Source organism: Gymnoscopelus microlampas (assembly GCF_963454915.1).
Source record: "Gymnoscopelus microlampas genome assembly, chromosome: 18".
Taxonomy (NCBI): Eukaryota; Metazoa; Chordata; class Actinopteri; order Myctophiformes; family Myctophidae; genus Gymnoscopelus; species Gymnoscopelus microlampas.
The window spans coordinates 35,418,235-35,445,326 of NC_139955.1; the positions used below are offsets into that span (position 1 = coordinate 35,418,235).

General features: G+C 41.0%; 1 protein-coding gene across 1 annotated transcript; it reads right to left on the reverse strand.

The window, feature by feature from the left end:
* Positions 1-20,727: 20,727 nt before the first annotated feature.
* zic6 (zic family member 6) lies at positions 20,728-25,084 on the reverse strand (the record flags this gene model as incomplete). Its single annotated transcript, XM_084041773.1, has 2 exons — positions 20,728-21,362; positions 24,109-25,084. 2 exons carry the CDS (start codon positions 25,082-25,084, stop codon positions 20,728-20,730), a joined length of 1,611 nt encoding a protein of 536 aa, XP_083897899.1.
* Between the last annotated feature and the right edge of the window lie 2,008 nt (positions 25,085-27,092).

Here is a 27,092-nt window from a genome sequence, read left to right on the forward strand (position 1 = left end):
CTTCAAAGGAGAGAGAAAGATGTTAGCGTTTTCTGTTGCCGCACACATGGATCCACCCATGTGTGACATCACAGTGAATGCAAGCTAACAGAGCTGCTTCCAAACTGTGCATCAGCTGTCTAAACCAGTGGTTCCCAAACCTTTTAGCTTGAGACCCAAAAGAGAAATTTGATGTCTCCCTGGGACCCAAACTAGTGAAAATAGCAGATCGGCTATTTTCGCTACTTCTTAAAAAGTTTTTTTATTCATGGTATTTCTTTGATTTTTTTCATGAAATGAATCACCATCATAATTTATGTAACTCAACACCATGTTCACATGGTATGGAGTACAGATTTCTTTTACTTTTCTCTCACATTTTTGTCTCTACATTTCTGAAAATCTGATTTCTTCATCAATACACTGATTTATTCTTGGATAGTAAACAGGAAAAAAGGGATATTTTTGCGGGACCCATAAAAATGGGTCTGTGACCCAAACATGGGCCCCGACCCGCTGTTTGGGAAACAATGGTTACTTTAAACCAGTGGTTCTCAAACCTTTTCATGTCAAGGACCCCCATCTGGAAATATTTTTGTTGAATAGATTTTTTTGAAAATAGTAGATCTACAAGCACACAACACATCACATTGCAACAAGTTGTGAGCTTGTAGATCGGCTATTTTCAAACAGCCAATGTATATAGGGTTAAAGTGGTTAAACCGATTTAGATGCTATACACATTTTTTGGGGGGACCCCTGGGGGTCCCCGGAACCCCACTGTGAGAACCACTTGTCTAAACGCACACCCACCGATATACAAAATCAGTACATTAGCTGAGGCGCCACATCTTGTACTATATACGTGACATTCACTTTCAGTTGCCACCTGCCATTACCCAGTGCAAATGCTTCAGCGTAATTATCCAAACTAACTGACAATGGTCCGAATCTCCTCGTGTATGTTATGTCCATGTTGTCGACCATGCAAGGAGGGGTTACTTAGGATGGAGAAATGAGATGTTTTGAAACCACATAGGTCTTTTCTCCCTGCATGATGCATGCCACAAAATAGTTTCGCTTCTTTCAAAGCAGCAGATAGCGTTTCAAGTTGCAAAATCCAATGTCATAAAGAATAAATCATGTTTTACTGCATGATTTATTCTTTATAACATTGGATTTTGCAACTTGAAACGGTTACAATTTTCAGTATTACATTGGTAGTGGTTTGGATTGTGTAGTTACCTTGCCATGATGTAACTCCAAAAGTGATATTGCTATTTATATTAGGAAGAAGAAGAACAGCAACAGACTAGATCTGCAGTTCCTGACCTTCAAACCTGTAAACCTGTGATGTGACAATAAAGATGATTGATGAAACAGTAAAATCATCAGGAAGTAGATGTTTTTTCTTTTAAAGAAATGCTGTACTGTGTTTTGTGAAGTTGTGTATTGGCAGAATCTGCTTTGTTTGCAATCGTGCTAAACAAGGGACTTTGAGAGCTGTTAATATGTGTGCAATGTAAGTCATTGGAATATCAATTTCTAATCAACAGAGCAACGGAGCAAGATACCTCGTCAATATTTGGACTTACATCATGGCAGGGTAACCACACAACCAAAACCTCTGCACTTTAACATCCCTATTTTGGGTCATTATATAGGTCAAATTGTTCTGAAATTTCCAAACATTTTCAAAAATTGTATGTGCCTATGACCCTGTAGCACGACAAAGTATAAAATAAGGCTTACCTGGTTAAATTAGCACTTATAATTTAGCGGTGTATGACTGTTATCAGGCTACCTCAGATTAAAATATAGACAATAACCCATTGCATGTTTGTAATGCGGTTAAAAATAAAAGAGCATAAAGCTCTGACTGGTCTGAATGATGGGGCCAGCACAGTGGCCCAACAACACTCTCCTATGGCCTTTGGTGCTAATAGTTCACCTCTCTGTTATGGGATGACTGCTGCTTGAACCCTGTACCCCCACTGAGACAATAAAATGCCTGGGTGACCAGGAGTAGCAGAAAGGATTCACAGTTTATAACTCTGAGAAGCAAAGGTATAGCCTGTGTGAGGATAAAGATTTAGTAACGGTAAGAGATTGGAATTCTCTGGCTGAGGTCAGAGGGCCAACATTACCTTTTTCAACCCCCCCCCCCCCCCCCCCCCCCATCCCAGGGTGGATGAGGAGAGCATAGACACAGCCAGGCTCGAGCTGACAGTAACGTTCATTTTAGTTTTAGTCAAAGGACGGGTTACCGTTAATCAGTGGGCTTCATCGTCCCAGCAAGCTATTAGTGACTAAATAATTGCCTTTTGCGAGATTCACCCCTTGTACACACTAAAAGGAAACGCCAACAAAGAAAAACAGTACACATGGGTATAGTAGACAATAAAATCCAATTTCCAGAATGAATTTAACTCTGGGCAGTATGATAACAGCTATGTAGATCTATGTCTACTTTGTCTAGGCGTCATGGTGGCTCAGGCAGTTTATGAACACACATGTCTTGTAAATAATGCTTTAGAAAAGGTAACAGGAGAACAGAGAGAGAGAGACAGACAGAGAAACAGAGAAAGACCCATCAAATCATGCCTGTTTTAAAGAGACAGAGAACGATAGAGAGAGCAGGAGCACAGCTAGGCAATTAATGATAGCAATTCTAATATAGTAATAGTAATAAACACAAACACAACCTACAGTATGGGAGTCCTGGACTGCTCTAGCATAATTTTCTGAAGCAAGAAAATAATCAACCAGTCGAATACAGTGGCTTAATATGGATGTTCTAGGATATGAAAAAACAATACAAAGTGGAATAGTGTTGTTACATTACTCTTGTACTGAATATCAACATGCACGATACAAGGTCGGAGGATTGTTTGTTTAGTTTTGTCCAGAATGGTTAATGCTGTAAAAAATAGACCTGTATAAGCTGAAAGTGACTGTCTGGAGCATAATGATATAGGAGAGCTTTCAGGGCCTTGATCTTTTCACACCCTTAGACAGAACTGTTATTGGGGAGGATTTGCTGCGAGATTCCCTCTTTGAATCTAACGGCATTAGAAAAAAGCGTAAAGACATGGAGACAGAGGGGCGAGGCTGACGTCACGGTCCAAGAGTCACCCCGCCGTGTGTTCAGCGTCCCAGAGTAAAGACTTATCCGCGGAGAGGGAAAAAAAAACTTTGGGCCGACAATGTGGGCGGACAGGGCGTGAAACTACTATCATCATCAGTTTTGAATGAAAAAGAGAAAACATATCTGCAACAATAAAGGAGGCTCATTCCAATTCAGCTGCGTTGTTAGGACAACGAGAACCATCCCTCAGATGATTAGTTCCACTTCAAAAGAATTTACTTTCCACACTGGAGATGTCCCCCTTTTGTGTCCTTACACAGGGTTTTCTCAACCCAAAAGGAGAATCGTATGTTTAGTCGGCCTGTTTATTTTTTCTTCTGTTCGCACCACAATTGCATTAAATAAATAGAGTACTACTAACAAAGGCCTATTAGCCCATAAACATGTCCTAGACACACACAAAAAAAGGATTGAATCGCAATCTCTGCAGAGGAGCACAGCCTAAATGCTACAATAAGGAACAGACTGAAGTACATTGCTTGTAGAAGTGGTGCATACTTAAAGTCTTGTCCATGATGTGATGAGACATTTATGTTATGCCGGGAATAATTAGTCTAACTGGGGATTTCTAATGTGCCATCATCACAGATTGGGGGAAAGTCTAACCCCCAACCCATTGCAAAACAGCGCTAGTCACTGGTGAAGTGGTGAAGCAGCACCATGCATTAGCCTACAGACATTTTTCAAATGATGAATGAATTTTTGATTGTGGCATGCTCATTCACATGGACTGGTTCATTGTGACAACTGAAAGTACTTACAGTATAAAATATGAATCCTTGCATTAAAAAAAACATATTTACAATTTTCAAATAAATCCCCTGCTTGCACTTACAGAAGGAGTTCCAAGATGTTTTTATTTTCTAGCTGTTGTATAATTGGGTCGACTGATTAACTTTTTTTGAAGAACTCAAAAACCCTGTTTGGAAGTCCTCTGTAGACTGTTATATTGTTAACTATTACCAGGGTTCAACTGAGCTAAATGACCTTGTCATTTTGTAGACATCTTTCAGATGCCAACAAAACACAGTTTTGCTCGAACTTGTAAAAAAAAATACATTTAGAAAAAGTATGAAAGTACAACAGCACTTGATCATATAAAGCAGTGGTTCTCAAAGTGGGGTCTGGGGATCCCCAAGTGTCCTTGAGGGCGTTCCAGAGGGTCCCCAGCAAAAGTAGTTACTAGCTCACAATCAGTTCAACCACTTTAAACCTATACATTGGCTAGGCTATTTGAAAATAGCCAATCTACAAGCTCACAACGTGTCACATCGTGACGCATTGTGACCTTGTAGATCTGCCATTTTCAAAAAATCTTGAAAGAATTGAAACATTTTAACACCACACATTTTGTATGGGGATCCCTGGCACAAAATATTTTCAGATGTTGGTAAGCGGCCAAGCCATGTAACGCATCACTTTTGTTTAGCAGCGTACCTTTGCTATTCATCTCTTCATTTGCACAGGAAATTATAGACCCAGATCGTTTTGAATTTTGTGAGATGGCTGGACAAGAAGTAAGTACTTTCAACCTGGTATCCCTGTTTTGGACGAGTAACTATAGAAGAAAATGATCTTCAAATAGAAGATCTACAAGCTCGCAACACATCGCAATTACACATGTTAGTATGAAATAGGGCTTAAGTGGTCAACAGCTCAAACACTTTCTAATAGGAGGGCATCATATCATCATATATTCACAACAATGTTCAGCTTTCAGTACTCCACTGCATCTTGTGTTGATATTTGTATATTCCAGAATAAATTGCATAGAGCCTCTCCTGATGTAGCCCAGAAGTATCAATCGTTCCCTTATGATCAATGATAAGCCCCCCCTTGTGACCTGCATTAACATGCTCAGTGGAAAGCCAGCCTCTTGGCACAGTGTGCACTCTTTAATGTAGACATCTGCCAGTCTTTGATTTCTGATTGATGAGTAACGTCTGTGAAATAACAGAGACATCCTAGTCAAGCCATTCTTTACACAACCCTGAGCAGAAAATAAGGCCACGAGTTTCAGCTGACTATTGATTGATAAGAGATTCCACACTCCAAACTGCCATACCATCCTTTTGGAATATCATCAATAATGAACACATGTGTATCCTGTGGTAACACACAATTACGTAACTTGAGAACAATCCAGAGCCAGAGGGTTATGCACCAAGCAGAAGAACCAAGGTGTCTACTGTGTGTGTGTGTGTGTGTGTGTGTGTGTGTGTGTGTGTGTGTGTGTGTGTGTGTGTGTGTGTGTGTGTGTGTGTGTGTGTGTGTGTGTGTGTGTGTGTGTGTGTGTGTGTGTGTGTGTGCATGCGCGCGTGCATGCGCGTGCGTGCGTGCCTAAATTCTCTTGCAAGATTTAAAAATGACCTCAAATCATGGCTCCATCTTAACACCAACTGGTCATAGTTAGACCCTTACCCCAGATAGCCCCCTCTGCTTTGGATTCTTCTCTAAGGGCACCTTCTTGTCCTATATGTATTGCTGTATATATAAGGATCAAATGTTTGTTTCATGGTTGTTTGTGCAGTGTGTCTGCGTGTTGTTATGTCTCAAGGTGGACCACAATGGAAACAAGCTACAGCTTTTTTTTGTACAGTCCACGTTGGCGTTTTATTAATGAATGACACTGTTGTGACTTTTTTTAAACTGCCAATAAAGTATCCTACCTATCTATCTACCTTAGAAGCACGGTAACATAAAAAACACAAACGGTTAGAATATGGAGATATAAGAGCTTTCTGCCTGACAACAACGATATGTATGCAACATATTACGGACTACGGTGTTGGGCAAAGGAATTCTTCCTCAAAGAATCCCTTCCTTTTTAAGAACCAATCTATTTTTTACAGCCAGTGGTGATGCCACATGGACCTGAGGGTCCAGGGACCCGGGAGTATAACCAGTGATCAAAGGACAGTGGCATGTTCCAAAGTGAAATACAAGCAAATGCATTTCTTTTAACCCTGTGCTTAAAAAGGAAAAAAGTATGGCTGCTAACACACTTTTATTTTCTCTCTGACTGAGAAAAAGGACACATTCTCAACTGAAGTGCAACTAATTGCTTCTTTCATCTATCCAATTAAAAGCAGAATTTTAATCCGAGTAGTTTATTTCTTGTTTTGATAACTCATCACGTGCCACAGCCTTTTAATCAGTGCAAAAATGTAAGCGTTGCATATTAATTCTGCACTGAGGCATGAGCTGTTATTATTTACACTAGTGATTTTCACTATCCTCTCCCTGTGCAGGATTCCTCCTGGGTCCAGCTGATCCATCACAGATGAGGCCTAATTGACATATCCAAGATACAGGACAAGTAAAAGCTAAACACCAACTGCTAACTGCTCACACCTTCAATCCACTCAGGATTTTAGGGGTCCTTGACATGAAAATGTTTGAGAATCACTGATGTTAAGCAACATTTCTTTTTAGGAGTGTACATTTGCTATTCATCTCTTCATTTGCACGGGACACTATAGACCCACAAGTCCCCAGGACTTTTTTGTGTTATCCTTTTAGCCCAAATGTCTGACTGTACCTCGTGCTGTTTGCATTTCTGTCTAATAAAGTATTCAATCAATCAATCAATCAATCAATCGTCTTGAATTTCCCTATTTGTGAGACAGGGAAAGGAATTCTTCCTCGAAGAATTCCTTCCTTTAATATAAGAACCAATCTATTTCACGTGCAACAGCCTTTTAATCAGTGCAAAAAAAATGTAAGCGTGCATATTCATTCTGAACTGAGGCATGAGCTGTTATTTACACATTTTCACTATCCTCTCCCTAAGGATAATTCCTTTTAACAGGTCGTTCATGAAAGTCCTGTGCAGGATTCCTCCTGGGTCCAGCTGATCCATCACAGATGAGGCGTAATTGATTGACATTTCCAAGATACAGGACAAGTAAAACCTAAACACCAGCATGCTAACTGCTCACACTTTCAGTCCACTCAGGTGCACGTGTGAGTGCATGTGTGGGCGTGTGTACTTGAATTACTAGTGAGGGCCAAAAGTCACAAAATAGTAGAATATGAGAAATACATATTGTGAGGACTATTTTCCTGGTCCTCACAGGAGAAATGGTTGTTTTATGGTTAAATGGATATTTGGGGAGTTAGGCTTACTATTAGGAAAGGCGTTTAGAGGTCAGGTTCAAGGGCTATAGTGTTAGTTTTGCCTCATTCATTCTTAGTTGCGCACCGGTATCACACACAGAAAATGGGCAAAAATAATATTAATACTACAAAAGTAAAAATGGCATTTATAAAATTGCCGTCCGAAACTTTTGATGCCCTCACATCAAGTATCAAGTAATAGTATGACAAATGTGTGCGTGTGTGAGTGCGTATACGTGTGTCCCTGCATTGGTGGGTGTGAGGAAGTTGTTAAAATGGTGTTGAGGATCAATAGGATGTTGTTGTTAGTGAGGGACCTTTGCAGGAAAAAACATTGGCGAGGTGACATCACAAGTTGTCATGTGTGATGTTCACCGACACGTCTCCAGAATGCCTCTACCTGCCAGCGGGACCTGTGCACACGCAGGCACATCATCGGCTCAGCTCCCCTGCTCTTTCTGGCATTTAATAAGCTGTTTCCATGAGGTAATAATCAGGAGTCCTTATGCTTACCCAAATGAGATGGTAATAATTCCTTCACGCAGGGAATTCAGCAACACACGGCACACCCTAACGGGTTACAGGAGGAGGCTGTGTGCCTCAAATGCAACTAATAATAGTGCCTCTGTTCTCATAGCTGAATTTATATTATTCAAAAATTACATCAAATATATGGGTCAATGGGAATTCTGTGGGAAAAAAAGGAATGGAATAGAGAAACAAAGAATAAAATATGCCAATCTGACAACAGATCTGAGGAATGCAGAGGCTATTAAGGAGATTATTTGGGGGAAGTGATAGCATAGAACATTAATTAACAGAGTTAGTTTTTAACTGATTGAAAGGGAATACATGTCCACACTCTAGCGTGAAGGCCTAATTATTTTTAAAACCCTGCTTGCCTAAATAGGCTTTGTAAATAAAAGTAATGATGATTTTAAATGTTCAAAGGAAAACCAAAAAGAAAAAGTGATCAAAAAGCACTGTTTCGTAAATGGTGACTTGCAGTGCGCTGGAAAACACAAGGACTAGAGACTTCCCTGTGTGGAGGCTGAGGTCTGAGGCTGGGGTCCGAGGCTGGGGTCTGAGGCTGGGGTCCGAGGCTGGGGTCTGAGGCTGGGGTCCGAGGCTGGGGTCCGAGGCTGGGGTCTGAGGCTGGGGTCTGAGGCTGGGGTCTGAGGCTGCAGGGGTCTGAGCCTGGGGTCTGAGCCTGGGGTCTGAGCCTGGGGTCTGAGCCTAGGGTCTGAGCCTGGGGTCTGAGGCTGATGTCAGAGACTGGGTCTGGCGTAAGGAGGCAGCCCACCGAACCCCCGATGCTTTCAAATCAGCCTCATGGTGGCGCTACAATAGCTCACTTCACGTTTTTGCTTATACCTCTTGAACCGTAGGTCGTACAATCAAAATAAAATACAAAATCCAGTTTACATTTTCAGCAATTTTGCACTTTCTTCAAATCAATTGTTTTGCGACTACTCCTATGAATTCAGTCTAAAACTCACACAAATGGGTACATATTATCTGTGGAGTCATGTGATCACGTTGTATGAGTCAGATTTCACAGGCTCCATTCCAATTGGCTATGACTGCTATCCAAACTTTGTGGGCCCCGGGTATACACCCTAGCTGGCCTGTCCTTTTTGAGCGGTGTAGCCGCTCCTATAAGTGGGGTTGGGACACCTCATTATTAAGCGGTGTAGCCGCTCCTATAAGTGGGTTGGGACACCTCATTAGTACACCCTTCGCTGTACTGTGATTGGCTCATAATAGCACACCCCTCTACATTAGTACACCCCTAGCTGTACTGTGATTGGCTGACTCTATTGGCGGACTCTATTCAGCACTGTGATTGGCTAGCGAGACACATGATGAAATGAATAACCTATAAATAGGACTATGCACTTCAAAAAATCAAGTGAAGTGAGCTTCCATCACTGTGATGACCACACCGCTCACTTCACACTGGGTGTGATTTTTAAACATTTTGTGAAAATAGCTAGTCTACAAGCTCACAATGAGTTTGACAATTTGCTATTGTCATAATGAAGTATGTAGGGCTTAATGGTTAAATCCTGAAAACCCTCACCTGTATAAGCAGCAGGTATAAAATCAGGATTTCATATCCATGTACATGAAACCGTGATTTTATAATTGCTATTTGATGTGTGTTTCTTTTTTACCTGATGCTTGCTTTTCATTTATTTAACCACTTTAAGCATGAAAGCACATGAAACTGTGATTTTGTATACATGTACCTGTTGCGTTTTTCATACTGTATGCTGGATATGCTTCCCGCACAAGAGGCATTTCTGCCTTCCGTGCCATCTATCCATTGCTAATTTTAGATCATGCTTGTTTATTTTATTTGACTGTCTTCCTGTTTTGTTCCATGTTCTGTGTTCCTTTCATCTCTATTCTCTCTTTCCCTATTCTAACTCTTCCTCCCAACTGCAATATCGAGAGCTTGCACAAGAAAAACATTATTTCTCTTTTACACCTGTAATCATGTGATGTGACAATAAAGTTGATTCTGATTCTGAGACCCCAAACCCTCACCTGTATACGAAAAAGGCTCTCAGGCATCCTGTGTGATGGATATACAGAATGCTAAACAGTAAGGCCTACTTCATTACCAGGATGATTAATACAAACTGTTTACATAATTATGTCAGTGAATTTACGTTGCCTCTGGCATTGTGCTCATGTGTGTGTATTAACAACGGCCCACGCTGGCTCCAGATCCATTTACTCTGTTTGCCTTTTAACTCGCTGATGTCTTCACTTCATATGTTTGGGGGTAGGGAGAAGGAACTGAAAGTATGTTTCAAAACACACGTGCAGAGAAAAGCCCAGTGTGGTAGTTTTTAGCTCCATGATAATAAGTCAGAATGGGAGGGGGTCTTATTTCTCCAAGGCTCCCTGGCATTATTCATGGCCCAACACATATGGTAGGTTCTTAATGAATTGAACGTACACAGCATAATTAATGATCCACTTGATAAGAATGGAAGTTACACATAGTGTGCAGAAGGGTATCTACGCATGCTTCTAAAGCGTGTAGCAATTTGCTGGCTCTTGAAATAAAATAAATAAATAAATCATATAATTTAAGATTCACTATACACTCTTCCTCCACTCAAATTTACAATAAACCAAGTTCTGTTTCTGCATTGAAGTGATATCTTCCTGGATTTCATGTTAGTTACAGTATGCATAATGCATTTTTGTTAGGGATACGTTATTTTTTTGGCAGACTGACATATTTGAGGCACCTCCCAGTTGCAACGAGGGATTGCATAATTCCATCTATTACATCAGTAAAGGAATAACACGCACTATTCACAACAGTGATGCCGCAGGTTTGGAGTCATGCCTAATTTATACTTTGTCATATTGAATTGGGCATAATGCAGAGAGTTGATCCTAATTACCTAATTAATTAGAGAGTGCTTTAGAGAGAGCTAATTACCACAGCCATTTTCCATTTCTATAAGGGGACTAAAGTAACTATGAGATATACTATTCTTGCACAGTAGATGGGTTTCTGAACCTACATAGGAACACAGTATGATTGCCTGCATAGAAACTGAAATAGATGCAAAGTCAAATCACATCCCAGGTGTGAAAGTCATCTATGGCAACTTCACCGCTATAAGTTATAGCAATGGTACTGACGTTTTCCCGGGACAAAGTCACTGCGGTTGTATTTGATGTGGAGTGTGTGCACAAATGTATATACACTCACACGGACACGGACACTCACACACGCGCACGCACGCACACACACAGTAGATCGCATTACCACATCATAGGATGTGTCCAATAGAAGGTTAGGCTACCATATTGATCATCAAAAAGATGAAGGGGCAGTCCATTCTTCTCCCTCTGCCACTATTAAATCCACTACCTGGGTATCTCAAAGGCAAACTAGACACTTCCTTCTCTCTCCCATGCTCCTAATGCTCTTTTAGCCTCTGGCTACCGATAAACTACTGCCATCAATAACCCGTTAACTTCAGAGGGACCTAAACGACACACGCTCAGTTTGTTCAACACTAGGCTTATTTTGTTGATGACCACATATAAAGAATGCATGGACCCAACAAGGTGGCCTTTGCGTTTTCCGAGTGGCTGCTTCTCAGCTGGCACCTCGGCACATTCCTGAATGCCGTGCCTCGTCCCCTACCGTTTATGGGGGGTAGGCAACACTTCGGCTCTCATCCGTCCATTACCTTAATGTCACAGCCTTAGAGCAGCCTCAGAGCAGCATAGCATCACAGTGTGGAGCTTGCTCGAACTGTAATTGAAAAGGCCCGAGGGGAATTCCTGGGCTCTGTTTGGGTATCCCCTAACCTCCCTGTACCCCCCACCCCCAACCCCTACCCCACCACTCTACATCCATCATTGTAGAGTTAGGCCCTGGGGTGCTCTTGTAGTGCTGGGAGGTTAACAGCGAGATCGCAGTGCATAGCTCACTTAACTGCTTCCTGAACTGTGGCACTGCGGGCCCTGGGTGTCAGTGTGTAGTACTGGACGACACCGGCAGGAAAAAGGCCCATGGCGCCATGTCAAGTGCATATTAATTTAGCAGCCATGTGCCAAGGAGTGCAAGCTTGAGAGAGCGTCGACACAGACACACTTGGCAAATCGATGGACTTCAATTGAGATGTGATCAGAAATGGCGTCTTTCCGTCAGATGTTGAGTTCACAGGCCTGATTACACAGCCGCCTCGCAATGCATACTGCCTTAGATAAAATTAAACACCCGCGATTACACACGGCTTTGAAATACCCTGGACCGTGATCAATGTGATCCCCCTTTTTCTTTTCTTTTTTCAACCTCAAAAGATAGAGATTTGAGAAATCGTACGGGGGGAAAAAGAAAGTATTCAAAGACTATACAGTATCTCACAACGGCACAGAATTGTGGCTAATGAAATGTGATGGTGTTAATACACAGCAAAGACAAGGGTCTCCTGGCTCTGTGTTTGTCAAATCTAAGGCATTGTGCTCTTTAGGCATGCTGATCAAAGGATCCTTAACATTCCCTAACAAGTGCTCCAAATGCATTCTGTATAATGTAAATCATTAATCAATCGCATTAAAAAATAACAGCTAATTTTGTATTGAGCTGTGAGGAGGCAAAGACGCAGATAAAGGCACCAATTTCTGTATATTATATGAAGTTTTTTTTTCCTTCATATTCATCTGGCTGCTCACAGACATGAAAGCTGTCTGTTGCCCTTGCCAAGAAATGAAGGACAATGAGGCAACCATCCTGGTTGATCCAAGATGACAAGGATCTGGTTGGGGGATCAAAAGCAAAGAGGGCAATGTTATGGTCATCCTCTAGACAGGATGGCATTGCACCTCATGGGCCTATAGAGCTTGCATGATGTTGCCAGGTCTTTAAACATCCCCTGAAATCCCGCTCTTGTGTCCACAGAACCTCGGAGATGTGGATTTTTAAAGATGCGCTTCTTTAAAAGACGATTGCATTCCCTTTTTGCGAAGCATGGGGCCACAACAAACACTGCAGACCGTGCCTCAGAGAGTCTACTTGTTGTTGCTTTGCCGAATGAGAAAACTTGTCAACTGTGTGGGGAAACTCCTGAGCTGAATGGCTCAGAAGAGACCATTAATGCCTCCATGGTTTGGCTCATCAGAAACTGTCAAAGATATGCAAGACATGGATAATTAATGAAAAAGAAGACATATTTTTAAGAACTGGCCATAGGGGTAAATTGAAATGCATCAAAAGGCAAAAATGCATCAGATATCTTGTTGGGGGGGAGGGGGGGGGGCGGAGTCTTTCTCTCTCCCCTGCTGCAACTCGGCCGTCTTCCTTTTTTCGCCAAAATCTTAAACAATATAAAGCTTGGTATTTGAGAGGCTCAGGCTTAAGTTGACAGTGGAGTCCCAGTTGGGAAGTGTGAATAGAGGGCTGGTCTATATAAGCCCTGGTCCCGGCTGAGCTACGCAGGGGGCTGGCACCACTGACATCAGAATACTGTGGTGCAGATGAAGATGAGAGAGAAATCTAAGGGATCAGTCTGTTAAAGTCATAAGATCACAGCACTGAGATGCGCTATGTTCCCATTCAGCATTCTGTTGTCATTAAAACACTTAACATATACCTGTCACCGTGCTTATAATTGCAATCGTTGCATTGTCTTACATATGTAACAGACAGTTATTGTCAAAGCTTCCAAACGAACAAGCGCTGAGACATGAAACAGATTACATTTTACAATAGCCTTTGTAAAGAACTAGTGACATGATTCAATGTTATCTTCCTGGAGTAAGATAATCGGACTTCCACGTTCAATCTTTTTTGACATTTATCATTACTTATCATGTGACCTAACCTTTACAATCAATAGCCCTACATTTTTGCAATCACTGACACTGTACATAGTTAGTGTCATGCGTGCCAAGCCCTTCAGCAGGCTCATGTGTTCCATCTGATGAGAGAATGCGAACGAAATGAAACCAGTGCTGACAGAATTAACGGACCACATTGCAGCTGCATCCAGTTTACCACGTGGGGTTGCAATTTTCCATGGAGAGAGAGGGAACGAAAACAGATCTGTGAGCAGGCATCCATGCATTTTAGGGGTATAGAATTTGATGGAGCACCTACCTCGGAACCACACTGGTGAGAAGGCAAAGATTAAGGGGCCATCGTGAAGGAGTCATGGAGGGTGAAGATAGCCAGGAGCAGAGGGGATAGAGACAGATGAGAGGGACGAACAAGAGGAGCTGGCAAAAAAAGGAGGGGGGTACAGAAGGGAGGATGAAAAGAAAGTGAGTTGGGGTGCAACACCACTTCTGGCTTGACCTGGGGAGGATGGGAATAGCCAGAGATCCAATTAAAATCACACTTGGCCAATCCTGCCACTATCGTCACTCACAGTCACTGCCGACACAGCCACAGCATGCCCTGAAAAGTGCCGACGCCATACTTGGAGACGTAGGGAGTAGGCACACATGGGAACCTCGCCGCATACGTAGGTTACACAAGATGTCATGCATGGTTGCGATGACGCTTCAAACCAAGAACCCGGTGTGACAAAGCGGCCCACCTCCTGATGCACTGCTGGGGTTCAACCTCAATGCTAGCATAACAGTGACCCAGGGAAACAAGGCAGCGAGTCCTTGGATTCCGAGGCGAAATCGATATATTTACATGAAATTGGTCTTCGCGTGTGCTGACCGAAAAATGGCGCCCATCGCTTGTTGCTAGGCAGAGCGTGCAGGAGTAAAAATGGCGGCCAACAAATGGCAAACTGGGAAGAGGAGGTCTCATCAGTTGTGATTAGTGGGGGAAGGGAAGGGTGTGGTATAGGGCTCAGTGATGATAGAATATGGCTTTTGCTTTCTCAGAATACAGAGCTTTATATGGGGAAGAAAATGTGGCAGCATTCCTGTCAGGCGTAGCATGCATGCACAATGCATAATGCACATTCTAACTGCACATGTATAACAGATTAAATTGATGGATTGATAATGTTTTCTATGGGGGAGGTTGACTATGTTATGCTGAAGAGGGAGAAAATGTGGAACATTGCAATTTGATGCTATATTACTGCATGCTGTGTGTAAACACATATAATTATATATTTGGACTTAAAAGATTAACTTGCACAGTAAGAAGTTAAATTTCACTCATTTTGCTCTGTGATTATAGAAATAATATAATTTAAAAACCTGACTACAGCAGAATTATGTGATGTAACACGTGCATTTTGTAATGCAAGCCAATAATGGAAAGGAAGCAAATACCGTAAATATCTTTTAAATGATTGTGTTGTGATTAAAGTTAATACGATTTATTTTTCAATTTAACAAGGGGCATTTAAATTCAACAGCATCACATTGACTATTAACATTCACCACCTTTGCTTTCACTAAACTTACACTATGATATGGTTTACCTTTAACCTCTTACATCAACATAATTGTCATTGACCAACTCAAATAGTATTCTGTTCAGACTGTTTGAAACCATGCAAACTGAACCTGATCTCATTAAAGGTACAGTAGCGCCCATACATTGTTGGTGGTGAACAACATGTCATGTACTCCAACTCTCCATCCAACGTATTTCTTTCCATTTGCACAGAGAGTAGAAGACTCAACCATGATCAAGCTCAGTAGGTCTTGCGAAATTCATTTTCATCAATGTTGTGTATGACATGCACTAAAGGCACACCTAGGATAAAGGTATTTATGTATTTGAGTTTAAAGGGATATTTCAATTTCAAACATGTTTGGGCTCATTTTAACATCTACTCAGGCTTTTGTGAGGACCCCAGACAGTTTTTACATTGCTTGGTTCAGTATATTTAGATATTTAATATTCATTTTATCAGACACGCCCCCTTCCTATACCAGCCCATTGTAACTTCAAACTCCATTTTAACCATGATGGACTCATTGAAAACACCTGTCCTTGGTTTTGGTGACAAATATTGTCCTTCTAATGCGTGAGGGAGCCGTGCTTTGTCAATTACTTCTTTCTTTTATTTTTTGGGAACATTCTTAAAATGAAATCAGTCACCAGAACCAAGGACGGGTGTTTCAGATGAATCCATCATGGTTAAAATTGAGTTTGAAGTTACAATGGGATTGTATAGGAAGGGGGCGTGTCAGATCAAATGAATATCGAGCATCTACATACTGAATCAAGCAACTTAAAACCTGTCTGGGTCCTCACAAAAGCCTGAGTAGACATTTAAATGACCCCAAACATGTGTGAAAGTGAATATCCCTTTAGATCTCTGAAGATAGATAGATAGATAGATAGATAGATAGATAGATAGATAGATAGATAGATAGATAGATAGATAGATAGATAGATAGATAGATAGATAGATAGATAGATAGATCGATCTAGCTCATGAACAGATACATTTTTTACCCAGCATGGCATTCAATTATGACGACTGTAGAAGGAATAATCATGAGGCAAAACATGACATTTGTAACTTGTGAGAAGAATGAAGACCCATTCGGTTTAAATGTTGTCAATTTGTTTGAATGCAGTGGGTGTAAAGTGTACTGTAGCCAATTTCTTCCTCACCTTCAATGAACCTAAAGTGTTCTGCTTTGTACATCACACGTATAGTATTATATTAAAGAGAGGAAAATGTAAGCTGATTGGCTTATGGTGTATTGACCCCATGTATTTTTGTGACCATTCTGCTAACTACCCTTCAATCAGACCATCTTACAGAGATAAAGGGTATATTACTGACTGCTAGTTAGCTGTCACATCACTGTAAGCCCACATTTCAAAGAGATGTAAAACTATGGCACGTTTGACCTGATTTCCGTCTGAAATATCAGAAACGATCTTGTGTATTACATGAAGGTGCCAATCATAACAAAACATCTATATAAGTGATACATGATTCACACATTACTATTTAGCAGAAAAGCTTGTTGTAGGCATTGAGGCGCAATTATTTTTAGCCAAATGTTAGAGACCATTGCATTTTTCACCAATGCAAACACTTTAGTCATGTAGTCCCATAGCCCACAAGACGAGGACATACATTTTATCCATGGTGATTGATTTTCATTATGAATAAGCAATGATGGACAGAGGGTGTAAACTAAGAATGAGCAACATGGTGGAAGCACAAAAAGATTACTGCATGTCTTAGACATTGATCTTTGTATATTTTTGTAACAGCGGTTTGTTGTTGAAGTTGTTGTTGTTTCTTGTGCTATTCAAGCTCCAAAGTTATTCACCCCTTAGGGTATATTTTGTATATTACATGGGGATTTTACATGTGACGGGAAGTTTCACATGTGGACCCGTAAGGATAGCACATCCAACATCATTGAATGTATATTTTATATCAAGAAAAAAGGGTTTGAAAACTAAATAACTAAATAAAACTAAATAGCATGTAAACAAATGATGCCTTTAACCATCTCTTTGTCAATATAAAAGTCAAACATCCCAGAACAGGGAAAGAATACAAGTGTATATTCTCACAGTATTTCAGTATTCGCCTTGAATACCGAAATTCAAACTATGGATTCTGAATCTGATCTGAGAAACGTGTTATTCACTAGAATGTGAATCCACAGGGTGACCATTCACAAGCCCAACATTTCTGATGCATATGGTCACCTTCTCATGTAGCTGTTTATTCCTGGGGTCAGGTAATGGGCCTGTTTGCTTTAAAACTTCATGTTTTTGTTTTAAACAAAGAAGTAGCCGATTACAAATAGGCTACCTCATTGTTTAAAAAGAAGAAGGTTTTGTTAAAAGTTGATATTTGTATGATTGCTATATAGAGTGTATGTTCTATAACAGGGGCCTTCCCATTTCCCCAGCTGTTTAATAAATACAAAATACATTTTCCAATGTTATCCAATCAAGAGGGGAAATTCATACAGGATACAGGATAAACAAATGAGATTGGAAGTGATGAAAAATAGCAGAGACCATTGGAACTGGAACACAACTAAAATTGAAGCTGATAAATATGGAGTTCTCTCTCCTGATTGGATAATATTAGTATCCCAACTTAAAAATGTATTTTCTCTTAACTAAAGAGCTTCAGAGATAGACAGACCCCTGTTACTGAACACAAATGAATACTGTCGGAATATAAAGACATTTAACATGTATTTTGAAATATGTCACACCATGCACCTTTAACTGGACACATTCTATGTCTGCTTGTGAGCGCGAAATAAGAAATAACAACAGCAGTGTGCTGCTGGAATCCATAAACTAATTAATTAGGGACACATTAGAATGTAATTTATATGTAATTTAATTGATCGCGTTCCTAAACGACGCTTGTTGAAATGCACGTATATAACCTCGGGCTTCGGTGACAAATAGCCTAGACATTTATTGATTGATAATAATGATATTACATGATATCATGAAATTCCAGGCAGTCAAATCCAATGTAGTCTGTCTGCGCAGGAAAGGCAAGGCCTCAATCTTCTGAAGCAAAAAGCAGTGGTTCTCATTCTCTCAACCTTTTCAGGCCGCGACACCCCAAAATAATCATATTTGAACGCCCCCGCCCCCCCCCCTCTATTTAGTTTGACTCCGTTCAGATAAATATCGTGAAAATAGCCAATCTACAAGCTCACCAAGCCTCTTGTTGGAGGGTTGTGAGTTTGTAGATCGGCTATTTTCCACAATTGTTGCCTCTTTCTTATATTATTTGACAATTTGGCCAATGTTTTGTTGGCCAGAGTTTGTTGATTACTTTTGATGCAGTAATGGGCTTTTTCTTTTCTTTTTTTAGGTATTAAAAGGGTCTTAAAAGTCAATTGTCACTTCACTGTCATCTGGGGACCCCCCCGAAATCATGTGGGGGACCCCTGGGTGTCCCGACCCACAGGTTGAGAACCACTGAGCTAAAGAAACGGCTGCAACTTTCATAATATTGTGCATTCGATGAAGGTGCAAATTTTGGTTCACCTGCAACGACCTTCAACAAACCGTTTTTCTTTTCACAAGTGTCTCACTCTGTCAGTTCAAGGCAGTGGTGTAAACTAAGTACATGTACTCAAGTACTACTGTACTTCAGCTTCAGTACAATTTTGAGGTTTTACTTTACTGGAGTATTTCCAATTTTCAATACAATACATCTCAGAAGCAAATATTGTACTCTTCCTCCACTACAATTATTTGAAAACTTTAGTTACTATACTTTGCAGATATAAATTAAAACATACATTAACCACTTTAATATATACATAGTCTTTGAAAATAGCCGATCTATAAGCTCACAATGCATTGCATCGCGACGTGTTGTACTTTTTGTACTTTTACTTTTAGTACTTTAAGTATATTTTGATGCTAATACTTTGGTACTTTTACTCAAGTAACATTTTGAACACAGGCCTTTTATACTTTTACATAACCGCCTACATCTGTACCGAGATATAGGAGGACCCATTAAACGAAACAAAAAAAAACATATAGGCCTAGGCTTCCCTAGTGGAAATATATAGGCCTAATTAAAGAGCGTGAGGAATCACTGTCGTGCCACGAGAATATGCATTGATTGGGTTTCGTCACGTGTTGTATCAAAGGGAATAGAGGCACGTTAATAAAATATTGAATGCATAATTAATTTTGTACAGTATGTACAGTGGAATTGTAATTAAACCAACCTACCACTACGTATGACGACAAACACTGCCTTTTTTTGTTCACAGATTACTTTCATAGGCCTGCCTCTCTCTCCACACACACACACACACACACACACACACACACACACACACACACACACACACACACACACACACACACACGCACACGCACACGCACGCACGCACGCACTCACGCACGCACACACACGCAGGCATGCATGCACACACAGATAGATGTATATGCCAAGAAAAATACAAATAATGTGCATATAGAATGTTGAGGAGTGAAATCATAATAGTCAGGAAAAACTCAGCTGAAAGGACAATTTGGGCAAATCATTTCCATCGGGGTTTATGGTCTTTGAATAATGTTGAAGTCAGTATAGCCTATATTGCATAGCCTATTTAGGTCACCAAATCAAGGTTGACAAAATGTTTCAATTATTTATTTCATCTTCTGACACACATAAAACAATAGGTTTCTATCTTTCCCACGGCACAATACAGCTATACTTACATTCAACAAAGACCTTTACATTCAACAAAGACATTCGTTTCAGTCTCTATATCGTCTCTCTAATATCGTATACGTACGTTCCCGTCTGTTAAACTGTCTCATCAAGTGGGCTTTTCCATAAAATCATTCGTAGGCTACATTCCTCTTTCCCCGATAACTATAGATGTGTAATAATGTAAGAAATTAGGCCTATACATATAATTGACGAGTTGCTAAACCATTACGGCAGGGGTCTTCAACGTTTTTCAGGCTAAGGGCCCCTTAATTGAGAGACAGATGAAGCGGGGACCCCCACTACTATAATTGTGTTGCAGATCAAACTTATATTCATAGATTTCATAGACAGCTTCATAGACTTGTTTATCTTTTCTATTAATATGTTGGAAAAATACCCGATCAAGCTCACAACACCTCCAGCTTGTAGATCTGCTATTTTCGGCTAATGTTCCCCATCATTCCCCAGATTTGGCGGACCCCCTGCAGTAACTCTGAGGACCCCCTAGGGGTCCTGGACCCCCTGTCGAAGACCACTGCATCATTCACGGGTTAATATACTTCGTTGTAGGACACTTTTCTCACAAGTTGAGCCAATCTCTATGCCTATATGTGTGCCACAGAACAGTTAAAGCTTACCACGTTCCGCAAAGCAAATTTTCAATATGGATGACCACATATTATATTATAACAACAACAAGAAAAGAAAAGAAAAAAAAGAATAGGAAATACACCTGTAACTCATTATGTAAAGGCCAGAAAACTTTTTTTTAAAACTGCTAAATAAAGTATTCAATCAATAAATCAATCAATCACAGCACCTTGGCGCTCACATGGATGGTATGTTATTACATTGCTTTGGTGAGAAGGCGTCCACGCCGCTGTGGCACGTGTACCAGCCATTAACAATACTTTTCTGAAAAGGTGAAGGCGACGAGGGGAAAGTTCTCGAAGCGTGGACAAAAGAACCGTGACCCGCCTGGCCGCAAGAGTACTGAGAGGACTCGGACCTGCCGTAGCCGCCTCTCTGGATCAACAAGGGATCCAGGAGGGGCTGATGATGTGACCTGTGTGTCGAGTTGTAGTCCAAACCGTTGTCAAACGTGTGATGGAAACGCGACCTCGGGGTCGACTCGTCTCGGATCTCTGGCGGGGGGGACGCGGGGTTATTAGGGGGGTCTTGGGTCGAGGCGGTGGGGGGCTGTGATCCAGCTTGATCAGTCACTTCGGGTGACCTGGTCTCGGCAAGGTGGTCATCAGCGACGCACCCGTCAGGACTGCTCTTGCAATGGAGCTTCATGTGCTTTCTGAGGGAGCTGGGGTGGGTGTAGCACTTGTCGCAGCCCCTGACCTTGCACACGTAGGGCTTGTCGCTGGAGTGCACGTGAGAGTGCTTCTTGCGGTCGCTGCTGTTCGCGAACCTCCGGTTGCAGCCCTCGAACTCGCATTTAAAAGGTTTTTCACCTAAACGTGCAAAGAGAGAAATTAGGCTACACCGCGTGTTATACGAACACCTTATAGCGACGTTCTCCAGTCCCCTCATAAAGTCACTTATGTAACTGAAATCAATTATGTAAGTCAAATATTCAGTGTGAAATCAGGCTGTTGCCTACATCTCTAAGCCAGTGGTTCTCAACCCTTTCAGACCGCGACCCCCCAAAATAATCATATCTATATATTTCCACAGATAAGCCTATATATTGTGGAAAATAGCCGATCTACAAGCTTGCCTGGCAAAAGGAGGGTTGTGAGCTTGTAGATCGGCTATTTTCACGTTTTTTCCGCTTTCTTACGGTATATTATTTGACAATTTGGTCAATGTTTGAGCAGTTTTTATAGTATAGTTTGTTGATTACTTTTGATGCAGTAATGCTATTTTTTTTTTTAAGGTATTAAAAAGGTCATACAAGTCCTTAAATTGTCACTTCACTGTCATCTGGGGACCCCCCAAAAAACAGGTCCCGACCCACAGGTTGAGAACCACTGATCTAAGCAATACACACGAATTCAAATTATATGAGAACTCGCAAGTGTGCGTTGCTTGCGCAGCCATTAGGCCTATTATGATATGCCCAGTCATTGGTTTTAAACCATGGCTCTGAGCAGGCCTCCAGCCTCTTTGAGGTTCCATTCCATTGCCCTTAATTCGCTAAATGTCACTCTTGAGATGAATACCAATTTCCAATGGTCAATGTGTACATAATATAACCATATAGCCTGCTCTAAAAGCTAAACATGATGTAATGCGGGCTAGTTGTTGAGTGTGGCGAAATGGTGATTATAAGCAAGTGAGGCTGTCAACTGATAATCATTGGCTTATGGTAGGCTATGATGGACCTGCAAATGCAGAAAAAGTAATGAAATGGTTCTAATGTTGTTTCTTATAGTGGATGTATAGGTCTAATTAATTTACAGCCCAATCAAGATGTGAAATCATGTGCCCGCAGAAAACAAAACGGATTTTATAGCCTGCAGAAAATTGATTGAAGGTTCAGACTCATAAACCTGACTTAAATTGTCCGTGTTAAATGATCATCTCATAAGACCGGATATTAATGGTCTGGCTTCAAATTGAACATGTCAATAATTCTTCGAAATAAATTCACGTTAAATTAGTTAGTCTAGATCTACATTATGATTTTTCCGTTGGTGCATGTCATTTCAGAAATATGAATGACATGTCCTGCCTTTTTTATTTTCTGCATTTCATAATTAAAACAATTCAGAATAATGAGGGGGCGACTAATATTATTTTTCCTCAACCCTCTCCACTTCTTTGAAGGCCATTCATAAAAGAGAGAGAGAGAGAGAGAGAGAGAGAGAGAGAGAGAGAGAGAGAGAGAGAGAGAGAGAGAGAGAAAACAAACATGGCATTTGGCCTGTTTTTAATGTTACATTTCATTTCAATGTCTCTGAACTTGGGTAGCAGTTCCTGGTGCAATTTAAGTGTACGAGTTGACTAAAACCTCTAACCAGCTAGTGTTTATCCCACATTAAATAAGTGCTGATGTCATAAGTGCTGATGTGCTCTACTTACGGTATATCCCAGTGGTTCTCAACCTTTTCAGTCCGCGACCCCCCAAAATAATCATATTTGAACTTGGGACCCCCCACCCTCATTTAGTTCGACTTCCAAATACATATTGTGAAAAATAGCAGATCTACAAGCTCACGTTGTGAGCTAGTAGGTCGGCTATTTTCACAATGTTTGCCTCTTTCTTATTTCTTATTTGACAATTTCGCCAATGTTTGGCCAGTTTTTATAGTATAGTTTGTTGATTACTTTTGATGCAGTCTTTTCCTTTTTTTTAGGTATTAAAAAAATCTTAAAAGTCCTTAAATTATCACTTCACTGTCATCTGGGGAGCCCCCCCAAAAAATCATGTGGGGACCCTCCTGGGGGTCCCGACCCACAGGTTGAGAACCACTGGCATATCCTATACTTGCAGCGTGTTTCCTGGGCGGGCACAGAGGACATGCGTCCCAGGGAGCCAACTGGGGGGGAGCATAAACTCTACGTCACAACTCTCCGGTGTCCCGGTATTTATTATTTATTATTTTCCACTGAATGAGTGGGAGAGGCACCCAAACATCTAGGCCTATAAAAGACTACTTGTTTACTAGATGTCTTCCGTAGCACCTGCACATGTTTCTGACTGCAACCAAAGCAACAACAAAGACGAAGCCATGCGACAAAGCAAGCTATACAGTAATACCATAACAATAGGCTATAAACACATCATAAACCTCCCCATCTGTTAGTAGGCCTACACACAATTATTATTTTATTATTATAATAATTATTATTATTATCATTATTGTATTTTGCAGGTATATTTAAAATGGTAATATTTATCAGAATTTCGCATTTAAATAAATCAAATTCATTGTGCAAAATAGTAGGATATGCTAAATAAATAAATGTGACGAATAAAAGAATATATATAGATATATTTTAAAAATTGTTGATAGCCTGCTGATGAGTGATTTGTCTAAATAACGCCTACAATTATGGTTATATGGTTATTAATTAATCATAATAACAATTATAATATTAAAATATTACGTATTATTATGATTATATATATAATTATAATTGTTATTGTTTATTATTATTACTATTAATATTACTATTATTAGGCCTACTATTATTATTATTATTATTATTATTATTATGCTACATTGTTGTTGTTATGATTTCTTAACCAACCTGTGTGAGTCCTCTTGTGAATCTTTAGGTTTTCTGATCTTGCAAAAACTTTTTCACAGCCGTGGAAGGGGCAGGGGAAGGGCTTTTCCCCTGTGTGGACCCTGACGTGGTTCACCAGCTTGTATTTGGCTTTGAAGGGCTTTCTGTCCCTCGGACAATTCTCCCACTGACACACATATTCAGAGTGCTCGGGTCCTCCGACGTGTTCCACTGTCACATGGGTGACAAGTTCATACATGGTCCCGAAAGTTCTGGCGCAAGGCTGCTTCCCACCGACCCCCTCTTGGCCGTCACACCATTTACACAGCAGCTCATGCTTCAGATGTGGTTTAGAGCACCTGAGGAAAGCGTCACCTGCTCCACGCTGAATAGCCATGTTGAGCGGTTTGTACAGACCCAGAAACTGGGTGACAAGCTGCTGGCTATTTCCCCGTGGGCTGATAGCCTGGCCATAAGGGTGGTGATGGTGATGCGTCCGAGAAAGCAGGTCCCCAGGTAGACCCAACATCATTTGGCCGCCGAGATCTCGAGTTGCGTCGGCGGAGCCGTGGGCCTGCTCGTGATAAGTCGTGAAAAAAGCGTGGCTTCTGCTATCTCTGCAGCCAGGGAGGTCACGATACCGCCCAATCCCGCCATGTTGGTTAGATCTCGATGCCAGTTGATCAGTGACGGGTGGCATGCCGGCTCCAGAGAGATTGGCTCCAATGATAATGCCCCTAGGGCTGTGCTCTAACCGATGGCTGCTGGGGTATCCGGACTCTGGAAAATGGGGAACCGAATGGTCAACATATGCACTGGACCTCGTCTCGGGGTAGTCTCGCAGATTGCGCGCGGGGCAGAGTTTTAAGGAACTGCCAGTGGGGTGCCCCATGTGCTCCCCTGCCAAAGGTGGCAGCACCATGCTGGGTTCAGTATTGCTCTCCCCGGGGTTGACGCAAGAAAGAGGGCAGCCACTAAACCTCGACAGGCTTGTCATGTTTCGATGTGAGTCAGTGTGGCTATGAGTTTGCAAAATGAACCAATTCTATGCTCATGGTATACCTAGAAATCCTGCTTCCATTTTCCTTGTTGTGTATCATCTGCATGTGAAATTCTTGGCCGTGAACTTCGCAGGAGTATAGGAACCAGACTCAATTTCGTTAAGGTTGGTGTGAGTCCCATGCCGTTCACTTTGCCCTCTTGATTTGTGGCAATAACCGTAGTAGTAAAAATGCTTCGAAACAGGCCATGGTGCAATATAAAAGCACAGCAGGCAAACCTGCTTTTAAAAAGGGGCGCTTTGGGATTGGCTGGAATGCGCTATGATTGACAGGCGCTGGGTTTGTTTTAAAAGGGACACTGCACGACTCCGTTTTCAAATATCGCAGAGAAAATGCTTTGAAATGTGCCGCGTAGAGCCTCAGCCTACTACAACTACTAAATATTGGTGCCTCTCTAACTTCAGGCGCCATGAGCTCCCTTGCCAAAATCTCTATGTTAAATGTTATAATGGTGAACGATTTAATCGGTAAAGGCTAATATTCAATTGAAGAATCAAGTGATCTTAATGAGGAAGAATGAATACACATGTGGGCTGCATATCTCTGGTCTTTTATTTCACTGGAAAGCTTGCCAAAGCAAATATATTCGCTGTTGCTCTGTAACAATTACAGAGAGACTGGTCATTGCATGTCCTGGTCTGTTTAGTGTCAAGACTCGCATTTTGATTTGAGAATCAGAACCAGATTCGTTAACGGCAAATTTAAGAAAATCCAATTGCAATTTATTTTTAAAGAGTAGTCTATATAAATAAATAAATACAAAAATACAGCAACAAAAAAAGGACACACACACACACACACACACACACACACACACACACACACACACACACACACACACACACGCACACAGATTAATAGCCTACAAACGTAATTGTCAACAGATTTTTTTTTTAAATGAGAACGAAATAGGTAGGCTATTATTAGTAAACAATAAAACCTATATGCTTTCTGAACACGTGATGCATAACTTTAAATGAACGGCTAGGCCTATAGCCTACTTGCTATGAGCCTGCAGTGTGTAGTGGACCATGGACCAAGTTTTCCTCCAAAATATGTTACTAAATATTTTTTCTTCACATTGTATTTTAGTTTTTTTGTTTCTCTTCCACAAACACGGCATTGTCTTTATCTAGAATAGCCTGCCTACACGATCTCGCGAATATAGGCCCACAGTTTGTGGCCAACAATAACCATAAACTTTGGGAAAGCAACAAGTAGCGCTACTACATGGCGCACACGAAGCCTCATAGCATTATATTGTGTGGTGAAGCCCATGTTAACCACCACGTTCATGAAATCCTGCATATAACCTGTAATACAGTGGTTCTCAAAGTGGATTCCAGGGACTCTCTGGGTTCCTTTAGGGGGTTCTAAATTGACCCTGACAAGTCTGTAACTCTGACATTTACGGGTCCATTTGGTTCCATTTGTATACCGTCAGAGTTAAGGGGAGACCTTGAAATGTAAAAGTTTGAGAACCACTGCTGTAACAGCATGGTGATGTAACTTGTTGCGAAAAAGAAGAACTAAACAAGCATTAACAGAGACATTAAGACTAAATGTTTATGTTTAAGTAATAGTAGGCCTAGGCAGGCCACATTTAAAACAATATTGGGAAGGTGAAAGACCCCAAATTCTTAAAGGCCTATAATGGACAGTCTGTCAACTCTTCTTTAAAGTCCTCGGCTTGTACCACTTGTAATAATTATTTAATTCCAGTTAACACTATCTGGACTAGTTTATATTCTTCAGTTGCTTGAATTTAAACCAGTAGCCTGTACAAGAGGACAGTAGTGGCTTTGGCTGCAGCTATAGTCTGGTATAAGTTGAAAACTTTTCTTAAGCTGTATTTTCATCTTTTAAAATCATTTACCACATTGTTATTCTGACGTCACCTGCAATGGATTCTAGGCAGAGACAAAGCAAGGGGCCCACTTGACA